This window comes from Anser anser (assembly GCF_964211835.1).
Source record: "Anser anser genome assembly, chromosome: Z".
Classification (NCBI taxonomy): domain Eukaryota; kingdom Metazoa; phylum Chordata; class Aves; order Anseriformes; family Anatidae; genus Anser; species Anser anser.
Genome location: NC_139723.1, coordinates 12,094,957 through 12,112,456, shown reverse-complemented (window position 1 = coordinate 12,112,456; position 17,500 = coordinate 12,094,957). Strand labels below are relative to the sequence as shown.

At 44.3% G+C, this 17,500-nt stretch overlaps 1 protein-coding gene across 5 annotated transcripts in view; it reads right to left on the bottom strand.

Annotated features, from left to right (window-relative positions):
- Positions 1-625: 625 nt before the first annotated feature.
- The window catches only part of ECPAS (Ecm29 proteasome adaptor and scaffold), a 68,639-nt gene continuing 51,764 nt past the window's right edge, over positions 626-17,500 (bottom strand). For all 5 annotated transcript variants that reach the window (XM_083819130.1, XM_083819128.1, XM_083819127.1 and 2 more), the window contains 17 exons: positions 17,257-17,304; positions 16,137-16,258; positions 15,055-15,205; positions 14,066-14,131; positions 12,222-12,311; positions 11,660-11,726; positions 10,821-10,912; positions 10,607-10,673; positions 9,876-10,067; positions 8,745-8,953; positions 7,304-7,347; positions 6,507-6,699; positions 6,019-6,163; positions 5,514-5,619; positions 5,251-5,339; positions 4,079-4,150; positions 626-3,500 (listed from right to left, as the gene is read on the bottom strand). In XM_083819130.1, the coding sequence (XP_083675256.1) occupies positions 3,361-3,500; positions 4,079-4,150; positions 5,251-5,339; positions 5,514-5,619; positions 6,019-6,163; positions 6,507-6,699; positions 7,304-7,347; positions 8,745-8,953; positions 9,876-10,067; positions 10,607-10,673; positions 10,821-10,912; positions 11,660-11,726; positions 12,222-12,311; positions 14,066-14,131; positions 15,055-15,205; positions 16,137-16,258; positions 17,257-17,304 (1,893 nt within the window). In that variant the 3' untranslated portion in view covers positions 626-3,360. The remainder of the gene's footprint in view (positions 3,501-4,078; positions 4,151-5,250; positions 5,340-5,513; positions 5,620-6,018; positions 6,164-6,506; positions 6,700-7,303; positions 7,348-8,744; positions 8,954-9,875; positions 10,068-10,606; positions 10,674-10,820; positions 10,913-11,659; positions 11,727-12,221; positions 12,312-14,065; positions 14,132-15,054; positions 15,206-16,136; positions 16,259-17,256; positions 17,305-17,500) is intronic.

The following is a 17,500-nucleotide window of genomic DNA, read 5'->3' as shown; positions in this document are numbered from 1 at the left end:
AGTGAGGCTACTGGACTTCGCAAGGGCCCTGTTTCATCCCAGAAGCTGATGCAAGGAGGGACCACCACAAACTGTTTCCGAAAGTGGTTGGGGGGTGGTGTCACCACAGGCTGCCTGGCCTCTAGTCAAATGAAATCCAGCAGCTGGGCCCCAGAGCACAAAGGGGGATAGCTAGGGCTGGAAAAGGAGCCTAACGCGCTCACGCTTCAGGCAAGGCTCATAAATCCAAAATTCATTCCTTTGGTGGATGCTGTCTCATTTCACATAGCTCCCGTGGAAGCCATGGGGTAGCCAGTCACGCTGCAAGGTAAGGCAGCCAGCCTGGCTATGAGGTTAGCCTCACCCGCTAGCCCCACTGGGGTGCAAGGCCAAGTTGCTGCCTCACAAACAAGCTCATATCCTCGCTCCTTTCCCTCCTGTTGCGCAGCCACCCGCCTTCTAGGTGGCGAAAGCCTCAGACCAAGCAAGGTAAGCAGCCCGAGGCACTCCTTCAGCACAGCACAGAGCACCACCACCACCAGGCCGGTCAGCTCAGAGCAGAACACACAAAGGCGCTTTGAATTTGGGACAAGAGAACAGCACCAAATACTTGCGTGTGTGTGTGGGAGTGGAAATTACCAGTTACTTCCGAGACGAGGTCATGCATTTTTTATTTAATTTTACCTTTTTGGTAAGCAACAGGGTTTTCTTTCAGTCAGTCCATTTACATACTCCGACAGTACAGATTGCAGTGAATTTGATGGAGATCTTGCAACATTAGAAAACTTTTCTCAATATACATCCATTTAAGCAACAGCTTGTAGGTCAGAACGAGTGCTAGTGTCCAATCTGCACACTGCACTCCTGGTATACAAAGCAGCATTGCAGCAGCACAAGAAATGCCCACACTGGGCAAAGTACAGTGTGTTTTACATAGTGCAATCACTTTTAGAGGAAAAACTCTAGGAAAGGCCACATCTATTTGTTTATTTTTCAATCCTGTCAAGTTTACAAATGAGAGGGGGGTAGAAATCAAACCTCCGACTGAATTAACTGTTGTACAGGTAGGTTTTGTGTATAGGCACGTGCTTTAGAGAGGAGCTCTGAATCTGTTCTGGAATCACAAGAAAGACATATTGCTTTGTGATTCAGAAAGCATTTATGCCATCTCTAACTTTCCTAACACTCTTGGCCAGAGTTGTTAATCCAGCTGTTTTTAGAGTTCCTAGAATATGCTCTTCCCTCTAGTGTAAATCCCCAATAAAGAAATTCAGGTTGCTATTGTCAATGATTACAGTTATTCTACTTACAGTCTTTCGACCACGTGAGGCGTTGCCTCTGAATACTCCAGTCCACAGTGAAAAAAATCAGATTACCAGAGACTTGGAGACTCTTTGCTTTTCTGTAACTGTCACTCCAACCAATACGAAAAAACCCAAGTCAGACAATGAACTGCTACAGCAAAGCATCACTGGTAATATTCATCTAATACAAAAAAAAAAAAAAAAAGAGCACTCATGACACTACATGTCATGGTAAGCAAGTTTTGAAAGATATCGTAAAGTGATTTGCCCAGTAAAATTTTAAAATATACACTGTGCTCAATAAGTTCAAACTACACGTAAACAAAGAGCAGCTCCCTGCAACAAGGTGTAAATCAAAACGTTATAGCACCAGCTCCCAGCACCAAGAAGTTGCCCACTGACCAGTTCCAAGTGTACAATGCATTAGTGCTCGCTGAGGTTTCTGCTACAGAAGAGCCACAGTGGGACAGCTCTGCCCATTTCTGCAGATATTTTCTCACCGGGTGGGTATGAATTAAATTCCTCCCTTCCCATGGATAAAGTCAGACAACTAGATTGTTACAGTACCAGAAAACACTGAATGGGAAATGGCACCTGAGGGAAAAGTAGGTACTGTATACCTGATTCTGAATAAATGGGCATGGAGGAAAGGTGACATTATCTGAACAACTCTCTCCCTCGTAGATTGCATCTGAAAGGAGCTGCAGACCGCATGAAAAGAAACGAACGTCCCTGTGCTGAAAGCCATGGACATGATATCGCCCACACTAATGATTTTATTTCACCATCAGCAAAGCATTTATCCCCAAAAAACTGTACACTTGCTCCTGGTCAGGTTATGGTGCAGTGCTAACTTTATGCTATGAAAAGTCTGTTGCTATAGTGGTCAGGTTTGTCTTTTATCTGAGGAGGGCAACAAGGGGACAGGTAGCATGGCCACAGCATCAAATAGCAATTTTACTCCACGTTAATGCAGATATAATCTTTCTTCTTAAGTGCAAATTAAAAAGTATCTGCTAGAAACCAGCATGACTTGGGCTGCTGAGAAATGACATACGATTCAGTTTCTTACAAATATTGACAATTCTAAATCATTACAGGTTTCCAAAGCAAGAACAGGGTTACGGACATGAAGGGGGAAAAAACATTACCACTATTAAAAAAAAAAGTATCATTGCAAACTTCGAACACTCTTCAAAAACATATCTAGAAAAGACTGTTTTCCTTTTTTTTTTTTTCTGCAGCTGAGGAGTGTCCATGCAAAACAATTTTGAGAAGAGCAGTGTTCCATCTGGGCACCAACTAGGCCCTATTTTATCCCACACAGCTCAGTAAAGTGCTCTCTTGTGCATCCTTTGAGGAAAAAAGTTCTCATTTAAAGTTTGGGAGGCCGAGGTTACTAGCTGGGGAAGGCATAGTCTCGGTCAATCCATTCTGAGGTCAGAGAAGAAGGAACGAGAGAAGTTAACAGTACTCTGCCTTTCATAACTCACAGACAACAGGCTGCAAAGGAGGAGCAAACAGGAGAAGCAGAGGTGGATGTCAGATGAAACCCTGCCCCTGGGAAGCCTCAGAAGTCTAACACAGACTTCATCAGAGGCAGCATTTCATTCGTTACAGGTAACACACACTAGCTCTACTGCAGAGTCCCAAAGATCCACTGTTTAGACACCAGGTAACAGATCTCCACGTGGTATCAGTGAAAATCAAATACGCTTTTCACTTCCTGTGCTGGTGGTTTTTCAATAATTGCTTTGAAGGACAAAGGGGATCTGAGAAACATTCTTTTGCCGATCTAAAGAAAAAAAAAAAAAGCATCTTGCCCTCAACATTTTCTATAATGCACACTTATAAACATTCTAGGGCAGATCATTAGAGGTATTTACTGACAAAACAATAACTAATCATCAGCTTAAAAGAGTAAAAGTAACATTAATGGGGAACAGAATTTAAGGCATTTTATTTTGGCCAGGAATTATGCATGCTACAGAGTAATCTTCATTTTCCCATTTGGTTTTCAGACCACTGCACTTTTTTTGTTGTTTTACATGGCACTTCATAGTTTGTGTTTTACAATTTAGTTAAGATTTTCAAGTGTTTTCTTCAATATAAATGCTTTTTCCTGTAGCTCGGGTCTGCTATCTGATGCCATTGTAGATAACGAATGAATGAGGTGCTCTCTGCTTTCTGCTGTCAGGCTTTCCCACTGTTTAGTTTCTGTGAAGACAAACAGACAGACACCACGGTAAATACCAGTCTGTCAGAAAAAAAAACACAACAAATAGTCTCCATCCCTGCACAGGCTGAAAGTGACCACCTCACATCTCGCGGCTCTTCCAGGGGAAGAGCTGCTGAGGAGGAAAATTCAGCTGGACACTCGGTGCATGTGCTACCTGCTGCACAGGTAGCCGTGCCGATTCAGACCAGGCTGAACTTGATTGTCTCGGCCTGCACTATAGGACTGCAAGGGCCTGAAGAACCACGTTTCCCACTTCAAAACTGCTGCACGTAATGCAAGAAGAATGCATTATACACAGTCCTTGCTCCCTCCCTGCTGGACATTTTACCAAGGAGCATCCAACTGCACTTTAGACCTGGACTTCATCCACAACTGCTTCCACCCCCTCCAAGTTCTCCCAGTCACCAAGCACAAAAATCCAAGTCCCAAGCCACCCCTAAAGCACCCAGTGCTGCAATCAGAACGTAATGCCATCTCTCCACCTTCCCAGGCCGCATAGCCACGTACCTTCTATACCAAACAGCAACTCTCCCATGTGGCAAGCAAAAAGACTCACCTTGCAGTTTGGTGAAGAGCAGTTGTATCACAGACAAAGCTTCTGTTCTTATGGACGTGTAGCTTTTGTTTTCTAAGGGATTTGAAAACAGCAACAACAACAAAACAGATTCAGAACCAAAGGCACACTAATTGTACAAACAGCAGTTACCACTGTGGTCTGCAGACTACTCTTAGCACAGCTAAATGAGCTAATTTATGCTGCCAGTCTGCAATGGTACCCAATTAGATATATCCAAATGGCAGAAAGTGACCAAATAGCGGCTAACAGGTCCACCAAGCCTTGTGTATCACCTGTCCTTTTACCGCAGTACTGTTCCTCACACATGTTGAATTGGAATAAAGTTCACATAACTGCAATGTGACCACAAACAACTTCTGTGCGCATCATGGACTTTTATTTTTCTAAGTTGTAATGGCTATAAATCATCCAGGTTTTAAAGAGCAGTATTAAGTACAGGTACACAAACCCTATGCTGTCAAACACAAGATTGTCACATGAAAATACTTAGTCTCCTGAACTAAAATCTCCTTAAAGCCTCCGCTGAGGTTTAACAGTTAAAAGAAACTGGACTGTACTAACTTCTCCAAAGCAGCTCACCAGAAACACGAGCTGCATGTGGGTGCGAGGGGACTGGGCACTGTTACAGCCACAGGGCAAGTGGCAACACCACCCAAGTAATAACCAGCCCTGGACTGTCCAATTTACATAGGTATCACTTGTATTTCTGTGGTTGCCCTCCCGAGGGAGAGCACAAACTGCCTCAAAGCCTTGGAGCTTCATGCACTAGCTGCCTCAGCAAATTCTGGGCACCTCCAATGCATGTGTATCCAAAAGGACTGATCTGGGGAAGGAAAAAAACTTGGGTTTCATTAAATCAGTAATAGATTGACTGGGTGGGGTTCATCTTCCGCTCTGGAGAGGTATCACAGGAGCGTCTCTCCTCCTGTACTTCTCTTTTTGAAGCTCTCTCGCACCTGAGGGATTTACCTTTCTGAGCACAGCACCCTGCACAATACTGTCCTGATGAACAGCTACTGCAGCGCAAGGCAGGATGTGTCCTATCTGACAGTCTGTGCTTGTTCTGCATTTTCTGAACCAGCCAACACCCGAAGAGGAAATGTATTAACAAGCAATTCATTATCAACACAAACTGGAAAACATCCATTTACCTAAAGAATGGGTGATAGATGAACAGGTTTCCAACAGTATTTCTGTCAAAGCCCCAGGGTCTGAGTGTTCCTCCTCAAACAGCGCTAGCCTGTCAAATGCAAAAACAGACACCCTGTATCACTGGGACAGAAGTCTGTTCTGCTTCCTCTGAAAATCCAGTAAACATCACTGCCGTATCACTGCATGCTTTCCGTCATTTCATTGAACAGTTTGAAGCAACAAGAAAAGAAACATCAAAGAGGAGGGCAGAAAGGAGAATTACCCTTGAAAGTAGGCATTCATGGCTTGTAGCACTCCAAGCTGCACTTTCCACGTACTGAGTTTCAGACGGTCACACATTAACTTACAAAACTCTTGTCGATAGCAACCTAGAGAAAATGAAGGATTTGTGTTACCCTTATGTTACCACAGGGAGAGGCAGAATTAAACGCTTCCTGTCCTGTCTCTCAAATGTTCCTCGCGCTGTGCTCCAAGTGACATCAAGCTAGACTCATGGTATACAACCAAATCAACATCCTGTAAGAAACGGCACCAAAAATCTTTACCAATCAAGGTAGGACAACGCTCATTAAGAATCACTTTCAGTGATTCTTAATCACTGAATCCTGATAAGGAGCTACTTGGTACGTTCTGGCCTGCTAATAAAGACATCCTTTTTTTTCCAGCATATCCATGGACCTCCCCATAAGTCTTCCCATACCCAACATGGTCTCTAGGTCCCTCCCTCCTCGCCCTGTCCGTTTGATTTTCACTGTTAGATGACTTACGCTGTGTCTCCGGGCTCCTTGGCCATGCTTTGCCCAGGGTCTCGAAGGCACAGATCAGGGACTCCATCTGCATCTCCTTCTCCCTCATGTCCTCGTCCTCTTCGTCGTGCTTCGGTAAACCCGTGCCTGTGCTCTCGAGAGAGTTCTGCAGAGGCCACGTGGGGAAGGTGTGATCAGCAGGGGATGAGGGCAGACCAGACACACACTTAGCTCAATTCAGTGTCTCCTTGCAATTTGCTCACACCAGTCCTCGCACCCAACCAGTACAGATCAGCATGACCCACCCTGGCCTTGCATCCAAACAGCTCTCTGTGCTGTGAGAGTCTGAAGTGCAGAGCTGCAAAGCACTGCAGGCACTCGATACAAGCGCTCTACACAGCTTCCTAGGAATCTCCTGCTGCCTGTAGAGCAGCCAGGATTTAACTTTTAGCTGGGGTGATGCTAGGCACCACAGAAAAGAGGGAAAACCCAAGACACTGAACCGTCACCTTCTTTATCATGGGGAAGATGATATCTGCCAGCTCCTGGAACCGGTCCTCCTTTGTTGCCTGCAGCACTCCAGCCGCGCAGCGCAGCGCCACCATCTTGTACTTCAGGTTCTCCTTCCGACACTCCTTCAGGACAGCCTGGACAACATCGCTGATGCTCGGCTGGCCAGGCACCGAATTCTGCAGCTCTGCACTGCAACGTGAAGCACACAGAGACTTATCAGGCCCACATCAGCCCCCCTCCAAAAACTGCTTTTCCCACAGATCACAAACAATACCCATGTTCAGACGTAGGACTGCCAACCGACGCTGCAACTGCATCTACACTCTTGTGCTCTTCTTCGCTCTTACCTTGTCCATTCTCCATGATTTTCTTTCCAGTCTTTCCTCATGCAGTTTCAATGCACTTTTCCTCCCTCACTACTTCTTCCTCTTTCTCCCTTCTCCCCTTCAAAGTGTTGATCCTTCCCCTTAATCTACTCTTTCTTATTAGCAACTCTGGCCTTTCAACTTCCTCCTCCTTGCCCTAAATCAACTGCTTAGCTCTGAACATCCCTCTGAAGCATTGCCTGTCCCTCCCAGCCCTCACCAGTGACCCACACGCTGACATAAGGATTGGAGAGAGACTCCTCACAACCTGATGGGAGATCAAAATGGCGTTCAGAACTTTCTACCTCTTCTTGCAGAAAAGCAGGAGGAGGTAGTCTCCCGTTCACCAGCCAGGCAGCAACCCCGTGCAACAACCTCCTATTTGAGTTCCCAGACCCTGAGGGTGCCACCTTTTTCAAGACACTTACCTGCATGCAGAGATGACACTGGCAATGGCCTTTAACAGCTCCTCCTGCAATGAGTAAGACAGATACCACTGAGATATGCTCCACAAACAAACAGCAGGGTCCTGCTGCACAACGGAGTCCTTTGCACTCCACTGATAGAGGTACAAGGGAAATAAATCCAAGACACCAGCCAAGAGAAGCAATATTTTGCTCCTGACACTTCTCCTAGGCTGCTGCCAAGGCCGCAGAAGCCTTGACTTTCCATCTGCACTGAACAGCAGTGTAAAGGGGTCTTGCAGCACCTCTGAGCACAAGCTAGTCCCCTTCAAGGCTTGAATACAGTACACCGGAACTAAGTGAGTTTGCAGATGACACTAAATGAAGAGCTGTTGACTCCTTTGAGGGTAGAAAGGCCTTGCAGAGAGATCTTGACAGATTGGAGAGCTGGGCAATCACCAACAACATGAAGTTTAACAACAGCAAGAGCTGGATTCTGCACCTGGGACAGGGCAACACTGAATACACATACAGACTGGGGGATGAGACGCTGGAGAGCAGCCCCACGTAAAGGCATCTGGGGGTTCGGGTTGACAGCTAGCTGAACCCGAGCCAGCAGTGTGCCCTGGCAGCCAGGAGGGCTGGGGTGCGTCAGGCCCAGCACTGCCACGGGTCAAGGAAACAGACTGTCCTGCTCTGCTCTGCGCTGGTGCGGCCTCACCTCGAGCACTGTGGGCAGTTCCGGGCACCACAATATAAGAAGGACATGAAACCATTAGGCAGCTTCCTAAGGAGGGCTACAAAGATGGTGAAGGAGTCTGGAGTGGCAGACACACGTACAGCGGCTGAGGTCCCTGGGTTCGTTCAGCCCAGAGCAGAGCAGGCCGAGGGGAGGCCTCATGGCGGCCTGCAGCTCCCTCACGAGGGGAGCGGAGGGGCAGGCGCTGAGCTCTGCTCTCTGGGGACAGCGACAGGACCCGAGGGAACGGCATGGAGCTGGGACAGGGGAGGGTCAGGCTGGGGGTTAGGGAAAGGTTCTGCACCCAGAGGGTGGTCGGGCACTGGGACAGGCTCCCCAGGGCAGTGGGCACGGCCCCGAGCTGCCAGAGATCAGGAAGCATTTGGGCAGCACTGTCAGACATCTGGGTCAGATTTTTGGGTCGTCCTGTGTGCAGCCAGGAGTTGGACTCAAGGATTTGCGTGGGACCCTTCCAAATCAGGATGTTGTATGATTATATTATATTATAGTCTATGGGGAAACCCAGCTCCAAAAGCAATCTAACTCCACCTCTGTTCATCTCCCCTGGCACTTATGTATGACAGGCGCAGGGCCAACATCAGGCTCCCCAAGCCAGAGGTCATGCATGTGGTCCTCTGCAATGAAGAACATCGCATTTCCTGCCTCAAGGGACAAGTGCTGGACAAATGCTCACAGCAATCCACAGGGTACCAGTTCCATTTTTACCTTCCCAGTCCACGTTCTCCCTGGCAGACCCTGCAGCAGTGCAGAGAGCACTATTCCCAGATGCGGAGGTACAAGGGAGCCAGTCTGTTTGGCAACTGATGCCATGGCAGCCGCTCCCTGGGCTTTCATCTTCCAGGATTGTGACTGCAAGGCCTTCTGTGTAATCGCTATCAACTCCTGCATATACAGCCTGATGCCACCCTGAGTACCTGCACAGAGGAAACAGAGGAACAGAGGAAAGTTGTAATTTTGCCACAAAGAGAACAAATATTTGATCTTACTAAAAAAACAAACGAGAAGGGGGCTATTAGAGATTTCTGGATTTTTATGAGACTTCAGGCAAAACAGCAAAGAATTCTTCACAGGCTGACTGAAGATAGGTTCTGTTTTCCAGGTGCTTCCAAATAACATCTTTAGATTTGTTTTATCTAGAGACAGAGCTCATCTCACTCTTTCCACATGGCAGACACTATACACTGTGTTAGCTAGTTTCTAGGAAATGAACAAGTCACTGGAAAACCCTTTTGCAGTTCCTTTTCCAAACTCCAGAAATGTATTCTACTGACTGAGGGACCAGATCTGAAACCAGGTCAGAGAAGAAACCAGCAAAACCATTCCACCATGCATACAGATCTTCCTTTACAGACAGAAAGCATAGCAGAATAGCCCTTCTAATATTGTGGATTCATTTACTGAAGTTAAAACCACAGGCATCACTAGAGGAACAGATGAGATCTCCAGCCCCAGAGAGGGGCTGAAGTTCCCTTTAAGTTTAGGGCATGCAGCAGCTCCTAAACGTGGCACTGAAATTTCCAAAGATGTTCAGCTACCTGCAGCACTATAAGGGCTGCATTACAGTGGCATTAAGTGCCTCACAATCATAAACTGTTCCTCCTGACTGAGTTTGTGTATCCTCAGCTATCGACAGCTCTGTAATTATTTCAGATAGGCTCAGAGAAGCTAACCTGCTCAAACTCTTACAGGACATCTTGAGCAAGGAAGAAAATGAAAACAAGCTTCCCACATTGTTTGGTATGAGAACGCCCTATTTTCAAAATGGATTTCCAGAAAGCATGATATTTTGTGGCTCATGCATCACAGAAAGCTTTTACCACTCTTAATGCAACTTACCAGGTACATTTTCCTGCCAAACTTCAGCCCACAAAGTAGAATCCTCTCTCTCTCCTTTCTCTTCATCGGGAACCTCATGCATACCAAGAAAAGCCAATGGCAACACCTGTTTGGCGTGGTTCTTCACTACGTCTGGACTGTAGCGTCCCATAGCATGTACAGTTAAAGCACAGCCTGTCCTGTACACTGGTTCTGAAGAAGCAAAACAATCACATTACCACTGTGAGGTAGGTTTTTTCCTTGGACAGCTTTCGGTCTGCCTCTTGGGAAACAGAGGAATGCCATCACATGATGATGCATGGGAATTATCCCGCTGGTGAAGGCGTTCTGGTTTTATCCGGGATGAGTTAATTTTTTTTTTCCTAGGGGCTTGTATGATGCTGCATTTTGGATCTTTGATGAAAATAGTGGTGATAACACACCAATGATTTTAGAAAGTAGCAGCTGAATTCCTTGTTTTGCTTTGCTGTGTGCGCAGCTTTTGCATTACTTAGTAAACTGTTTTTATCTCAACCCATGAGTTCTCACAATTCTACCTTTCTGATTCTCTCCCCCATCCCACCTGGGGAGAGTGAGTGAGCAGCTGGGTGGTGCTTAGCTGCCCGACAGGATTAAACCACAACAGAAAACAAGCGTCACAGTACAGAAACGTTTCTTTACCAGCTTCTGCCAGCATCAAGAACCCTTTTATGCACTATATTCTGTAATGGAATATCCAAGAAGCAACATACCTTCCTTTTCCATGTACCAACTGCTGAGTTTGTGCAGCAGCTTCTCAGTGCTACTGTCCCGAGAAGTCTGTAACAGAGAAGAGACTCAGACCACTCATCAGACTGCTCAAACACTTGGGGGGGGGGGGGAAAAAAAAGGAAAGAAAAAAGCAAAAAACACCAAGCAAACAAACAAATAAATAAAAAGCTAAAACCACCTCAAACCTCTACTCACCCGGACTAGATGGCCCATAGCAAAGGCAAAAGACTTCTGCACCACGCTGTTGCGATCAGTCAGGCCACTAAGTAAAGCACTCATAAGTTTGCCTGTTGGAAGAGACTTCACTTTGTCAGATGGATCATGTTATTGCCGTGGCAAGAATTACAACAGCCTATGTTTCATTAGATCACCTGCACTTACGCATTCTCACTCTTCACATGTTTGCTGGCCTATGTATCTGCCTGGTCGTTATGTTTAAACAAGTGCACAGCATAACATAGCTCTCAGTGGCAGCAAAGCCCAGCAAATGCTAGTGCTTTGCCACCCTCAGCCTGCACACCTCAACTGTGAATGTTCCTGTGACGTGAGCACCCCAGCTGATCGTGCATTCAGTTGCTTTCCTACTCTGCAACAGAAAGGAAGCCTTCTTCGTACTGCCATCCCAAATAAAGTCTCTGTGTAAAGAGAAGACTAAGATACACAGAACCCAAGTTCCTGTTTATGGTCCTCCTGTAGCTCAAAGCAAAGGAACAAGTGCTTACTTACAGCACTACACTAACACAGGCATTGTCAGCCTGCTCCAAAAAGTCTAGAGAGAGATTTCCACCTGTTCCTCCTGAGCACTAAGGAATTTGCTCAACTCTTCTCTCAGCCTCTTCCAACTTGGAGATGCATTTAACATCCCAAGGACCTAACTGCAGTATGTCTATCTGATGCACAAGGCAACTTCAAATAACTCCCTGAAGAAAACAAAACAAAAAATAAAAATAATTCCTTTGAATAGGGAAGAAATGACACCTACAAAGCAGCAACAAAAAGCACTTATAAAACTTGACACTAGAAACAAACCCTACCTGAATAAGGTGTTAGGTCCTGGGGACACTGTGTGGTTAACGAGACAATTACACTGGCACAGCCTCCCTGGAAGATTGCAAGGGAAAATAAGGGTAAGATAAAAATTAGCCTCTGGTTATTACTGTTAATACTTGCTGTGGTGCTGTACAATATGACCTAGGCTCACCGAGCCTCTGCTCCATCAACTGGGAGCCGATGCCAGAAACAGAAACTGTTTGTAGCAAATGAATGACAAGAACTGAATTAGGAAGAAAGAAAGTTACCCGGACCCACAGTCAGGATGGATGGACCTGAAGATTTACAGGTATCAAGGACTACATTTGGCACTCAATTGTCATGGAATACAACAGCCATGTAGTCCAGGGGAGATTAATGCAGCACACATGCAGAAAATCACAAGTAATGTACGTGGACTGAGACTCAGATGTAAAACAACTATGGTATGAATGAACCCAGGCTGTCACTTCAAAAGAAAAAGCCAAAAAACCCCACAAATTTAAACTGACACTTCACTGCGCTCCCTTTTCCATTTCCAAACGATCTATTAAAACACAGGCATACCTTTGTGCCAAGGCCTACTCCGCTTTTGATCAGTTCACAGAGACGAGGTACCAGCTCACCCAGGATGGACACATCCAAGTACTGCAAGCTCTAGAGAAAGGCAAGGGACCAAATAAATAAATTAAGTAATTACATTTAAATTAAATTAAATTTATTAATTAAAATTTAAAAAATTAATTAAAGCTTATTAATCAAATTTATTAATTAAAAGGCCTGCCACAGTTCTTCACACTGGTCTTTTGCTGAACTGTAAGAGTTTGGTGCATGAAGTGAAAAGGGCACCATGACATATCTTATACCACATACATACTATCTTGTCCCAGTTCTGTGGTGAGGTGATCCTGCTGAAATTATCAGTTGCTAGAATCCATGAATTCCTGCACTCCAGTTTCTTAGAAAACTGAAACTAACACACTAGCAAGAATGTCTTTTGCGGAGGGAAAGAAGAGATGAAAAGGAGTGCCTATTTTAGGACAAAACCCAACATTCTTCTGATTGTCTGAAATCCCGAAGCAGTAACATCTCCAAACCAGACAATGAAATGACAACAGTCAGTTTTTAAGCAGGTCAAGGTACACGAGTGGAAAAAGTAACTTCAAGTTTTGAGAGGTATTATTGGTATAATTTTCTAATCTCCCGTGCATAAGATGTTAGTAAGCAAAACAGAAACCCGCTGTATCACAACCAAGGAGACAACCTACCATCTCCCAGCCAAACCCAGAACATACAGGAATTGAGGGGTTGCTCACAAAACCAGAACATCTTCGCGCTACTCCAGGGAAACCATGCTATCTCACCTCTTCCCTAAGAAATTTCAAGTGCTGATGGGGACAGCACAACTGTCCTCGCTTCTGGCTGGAAGGGGGAGAGGCATGGCCAGGAGGAAGGACAGCAGCAGCTGCTCCAGCCTGCAGGCTGCCTGTGAGTACAGTTTTTCATGGAGCCTTTTATCCCCATACACTTTACATGCTATAAATAGAGAGCACTCCACATAACACCAAAACACAGCTCCCTCTGTGCTGGAGCCAGCAGCTCCAAATGCTGTTACCTACAGGAGAGCTTGCTGTTGTTACTTTTGTGTAAGTGCACAGGATAGCTCTGGTTGCTGTACTTCTCTTAAAACTTGCTCAACGCTCACACACCCTGTCTGCTCTCGTGCCCCTGGCTGTATGAAGTACCCAAGCAGAAAAATTAGGTCCTTCTCTTTAGAAAGGGTCAGGTTCTAAGAGAGGGCAGGGAGGTCCACCAAGACCCCTACAGCAAAGTGTCTGGGCATCTGCAGCTGCTCCAGCAGCAGTAAACTGCAGTGCCAAACACTAGCTGCTGGCAGTGCTTTCAATAACATCATCGTCTTCTCTAAATATCTCTGCCATCTAAAGCACTGTCCAGATAAGGATATCTAAGGCACCACAAGGCACGGATCCGACAGCATTCATGTCTTAAGAACAATGACTGTCATCAACTGGAGGGCTAGATGAGAAGCTTTGGTGGAATTGTAGGCCAGAGATGAAGAGAAATGGCAAGCAGAACAATGCAGAATGAGCTGAACCCTATCTAAGGAAAAGCACTTTGTCAAGGAAGGTAGGTTCTCAGGTGGAAAAATAATCCCTCTGACTCCAAATGGAGCCACAATGGGGCCATTTACAAGCAAGGAGCTAGTAAGAAAGTGAGGAGCAAACTGTGACCACAGGATGATACAAGTCTGTATGTAAAAGAGAAGGTGGACAGACATTCACATGTAGATAATAAAAATGATGCCTGAATTCCATAAAGCTCCCAGTTTGATTCCTATTTTTCTCCTACAAAATACCTTAAGCTGGAAGCCTTCTGAATCAAGTACTTACCATGTTAATAGTTTCCATCATGGGAGATGACTTGACAGCACTAAGTCTGGCACTGTCCATTGCAGTCTAAAGAAAAAAGAGGGGAAAAAAAGAAAACATTAATTCAACCCAAAAACAGTGGAAAAGCCAACATCAACAGTAACTCTACCTCACAAACAGAAACCAAAATCTATTTCAGATGCATCCAGGCAAGAAATAATAACATCTTCAGCCTGTGAATGCTCCTCTTTCAGAGGCAGAGGCAGCTGGATGTTCTAGATGAAGTACAGGAGCTACACAATACACTTCTGACATGGTGAAATAAAGACAGAAAAGAAGAAAAAAAAAAGGAAGAGACCTACTGTGCCCTATTGTTTACTCCCTTCTTGTTGGCAAAGGGCAGAGTTTGCTCCCTCTTCCTCCCCACAATAAAATTAGCTCAATTTGCTCTGGAACAATAGGGTTTAATTTACTTTCCCATAACACTGCTACTAATTAATATGGTTCTTTGAGAGAGATTAAAGGACACAGCACTGACAGCACCCAGCTCTTGCCCATATTGCTGTGGCATACCTTCTAATTTACGTTAGAAGTAGTAGTAGCCTTGCAGTTAACCCCCTTGGAAAAATATCACCTATGTTTGGCAGTACAGATGAATTCCAGATAACTGTCACTGACTTTCTCTTTGCCTGTTTCACTCTTGTACATGAAGCTGAAGTGACATATAGTGACATAGTTCTTATTAAGGTTCTTAACTTACTGAAATATGTGGAAGTCTAGTGAATGACATAAAAAATCCCCACACTTCCATCTCCCCCTCCAAAAAAACATATGTCCATCTATATTCCAGTGAGTACATTTATTTTAGTATATCTAGTATATTTAGTATATTCCAGCTATTTAGCTATTCTACTTCTCCTTCATCTCTCAACCAAATCTTCTATTTTTCTGTTCACCAACAGAACAAATGAAGCTCATATCTTCCAAACTTCTGCTCTGTTGATACTTACTTTCTCCTGATCTGTTGCACAAAGACTCAAATAATTGAGGACCTGAGGCTCCAGCACACTCAAGGACTCCAGCAGGGCTGGGATAAGTTTCGGTGCATGAGGTTTCAGCATAGATCCAGCACTTTTACTGATCTTCACAAGAGTGTTAATGCTGGAAAAAGATCAAAGGGAAGGTCAAAACCGCAACATACAGACTTAGTCAAAAAATCTCCGGTCTACTGTCATTCAGTATCAACAAAAAGGCCATTCCAAGTCTCAGGTATGCCAATATAAATCTACCTGCAAACAGTAATCTGTATATTGTTCTGATTAAGTAGGATCAGACCCTAGCTCTGAGCCTACAACTGGTGCTATGCTTTGCACAGAGATTGCTTAGATTGGCCAGGGTATCACAAAGGGAACGGGCAAAGAGACAGTACTACAGACAGATGCAGGAAGAAATAACACATCGTCATGTTTCGAAAAAAGCTCTGGGCAAAGTCAGCCCAGAGAAATCAATTGTCTCTGCCCAAGAAAAACAAATTACAGTGATTTGTTCAAATCCCATTTGTCAGTTTTAGACTGACCAGATTTCTCTGGCTGCATTGTGTCAGAGGGTTTTTAACACTTCAAAAAGGATGAAAAAATTTAAGAAATATTGACTGTAATCTGTTCGGAGCTTTCTAACCTTCCTGGATAATCATGTTCAATAAAAGAAAATTGTTTCGGGGAAGACCAACTACACTCCAGGTCTGAATTTTCCTGCTTTTCTGTACATAAAGTAAATTAAAGAATAAATAAGGTTACAAAGTGACAAGTATGTGAATTCCCTACATTTCAAGAGACATTGAAACATTAAACAGCATAAAATATATTTGAACAATGTGATCAAATGCAGTCACCTTTGTCACTTGTTTAAACAGGAGGTCCCCAAAAGATACACGCAGTTCCCAGTTTGAGTTCAGTGAGAGAAGGGTTCAGTATAAAGGCTGATTTGGGGAGAAACTTGTGACTTCAAATACAAAGAACATTCTGCAATTCAGGTGAATAAGCTGGGTCTCTGTGCCCTCACCCCCAGTGAACGTATGTGATGCAAAACTAACCTGAGAGATCGGACTTCAGCAACTGTGCTTACTATTCCTTTGTCTAGGAGGCAAGGAAGCAATACAGCTACTGTCTTCTGACCTGCAGCTCCTTTAGAGGGATCACACATTTTCACACAAACCTGGGAACAGATGAGAATTGGTGTTGCAAGCACACAAAAACCTCCTGCTCATATTTCATTAAAGCACCTTCTCAGTCAGACAGAAGAAGCCAACAGCAACTACAGCTGCTTACAAACAAACCCAGGCTCTATTACACATTCATTCTTCTCTCCAGGAAGCACTTAAGATCCTAAGCCACATTCCTAAAGAAGTTTCAGCTACAGTCAGTTTCCAGAAAAGGCAAATTCAGAGCTAACACCTAAGATCCATGTGTGGATGAAGAGATGAACCAAAAGACCTCTCAGCCCAGAGACAGCCTGTCTCAGTTACATGGATTCAACTGTTCCACATGGCAGAGCACCAAGTCTCAGATCAGAACAGATTCTGCAATGGTAACGACAATGTGTTGGGACCAGGTCACCATGCTTTTGCCATTGAAATTTCATGCTGCATGCATTGTGAAAGTTATGATTTCAAACATGGCTCTTATAAGCTGTTCCCATTTCCACGGATTTGACCTTTTAGAAGAATATCAAACAAAACATTAAGTCATGTTGTGTATTATACCCATCTTGTGTCAGCAACAGCACCAAACAGTAAAGTTCAGACTGGATTACTTTATTTCATGCCAGGTTCCGTTGGGCTTGGTCAGCTATGACCTGCTGCAGTTACAAAACATTTCCTTAAATCTCATCCCCAAGTGGGAAAAAAAAAAAGGTAAAAAAAATAATAAATCAGTATCTCCCTCCTGGGGCTTTTCATAACTTGACATTGCATTAGCCTCAAGCACCAGAACTCCACCAATGTTAATGGAAGTACAGAAGGGTATGTGGCCAAAATTATTAAGATTGCCTTTCAGGTGGCTGTTCTGTTCATCATTGTATCCGTTACGAGACATCTTTTCAAGACAACAGTCTATAGCAAAAAGGACACTCCTGGAGAGATGAAAATTAATGATTATCTGAAATCAAAAAAAGAAAAATGTGTCCATGAGCAAACGACAAGATTAGATTTTTACCTTGCTTAAAGTTTTTAGGGCTAGTTCTGCTGCCTTTCGCACAGATTCCTAAAAAACAGAACAACAACATTTTTACTATTTTTTAAAACTTCTATATAATGACTCATATTCATTGATAAGTTATCATTAACACTGTCAAGACTATATTCATCACTAATACTTAATAATTTTAAAATAAATTTGTCTAGGGCTATAGAAAGATGGACTAAAAGCAAACAGTAAAATCAGCACGGCTCTGGTAGCA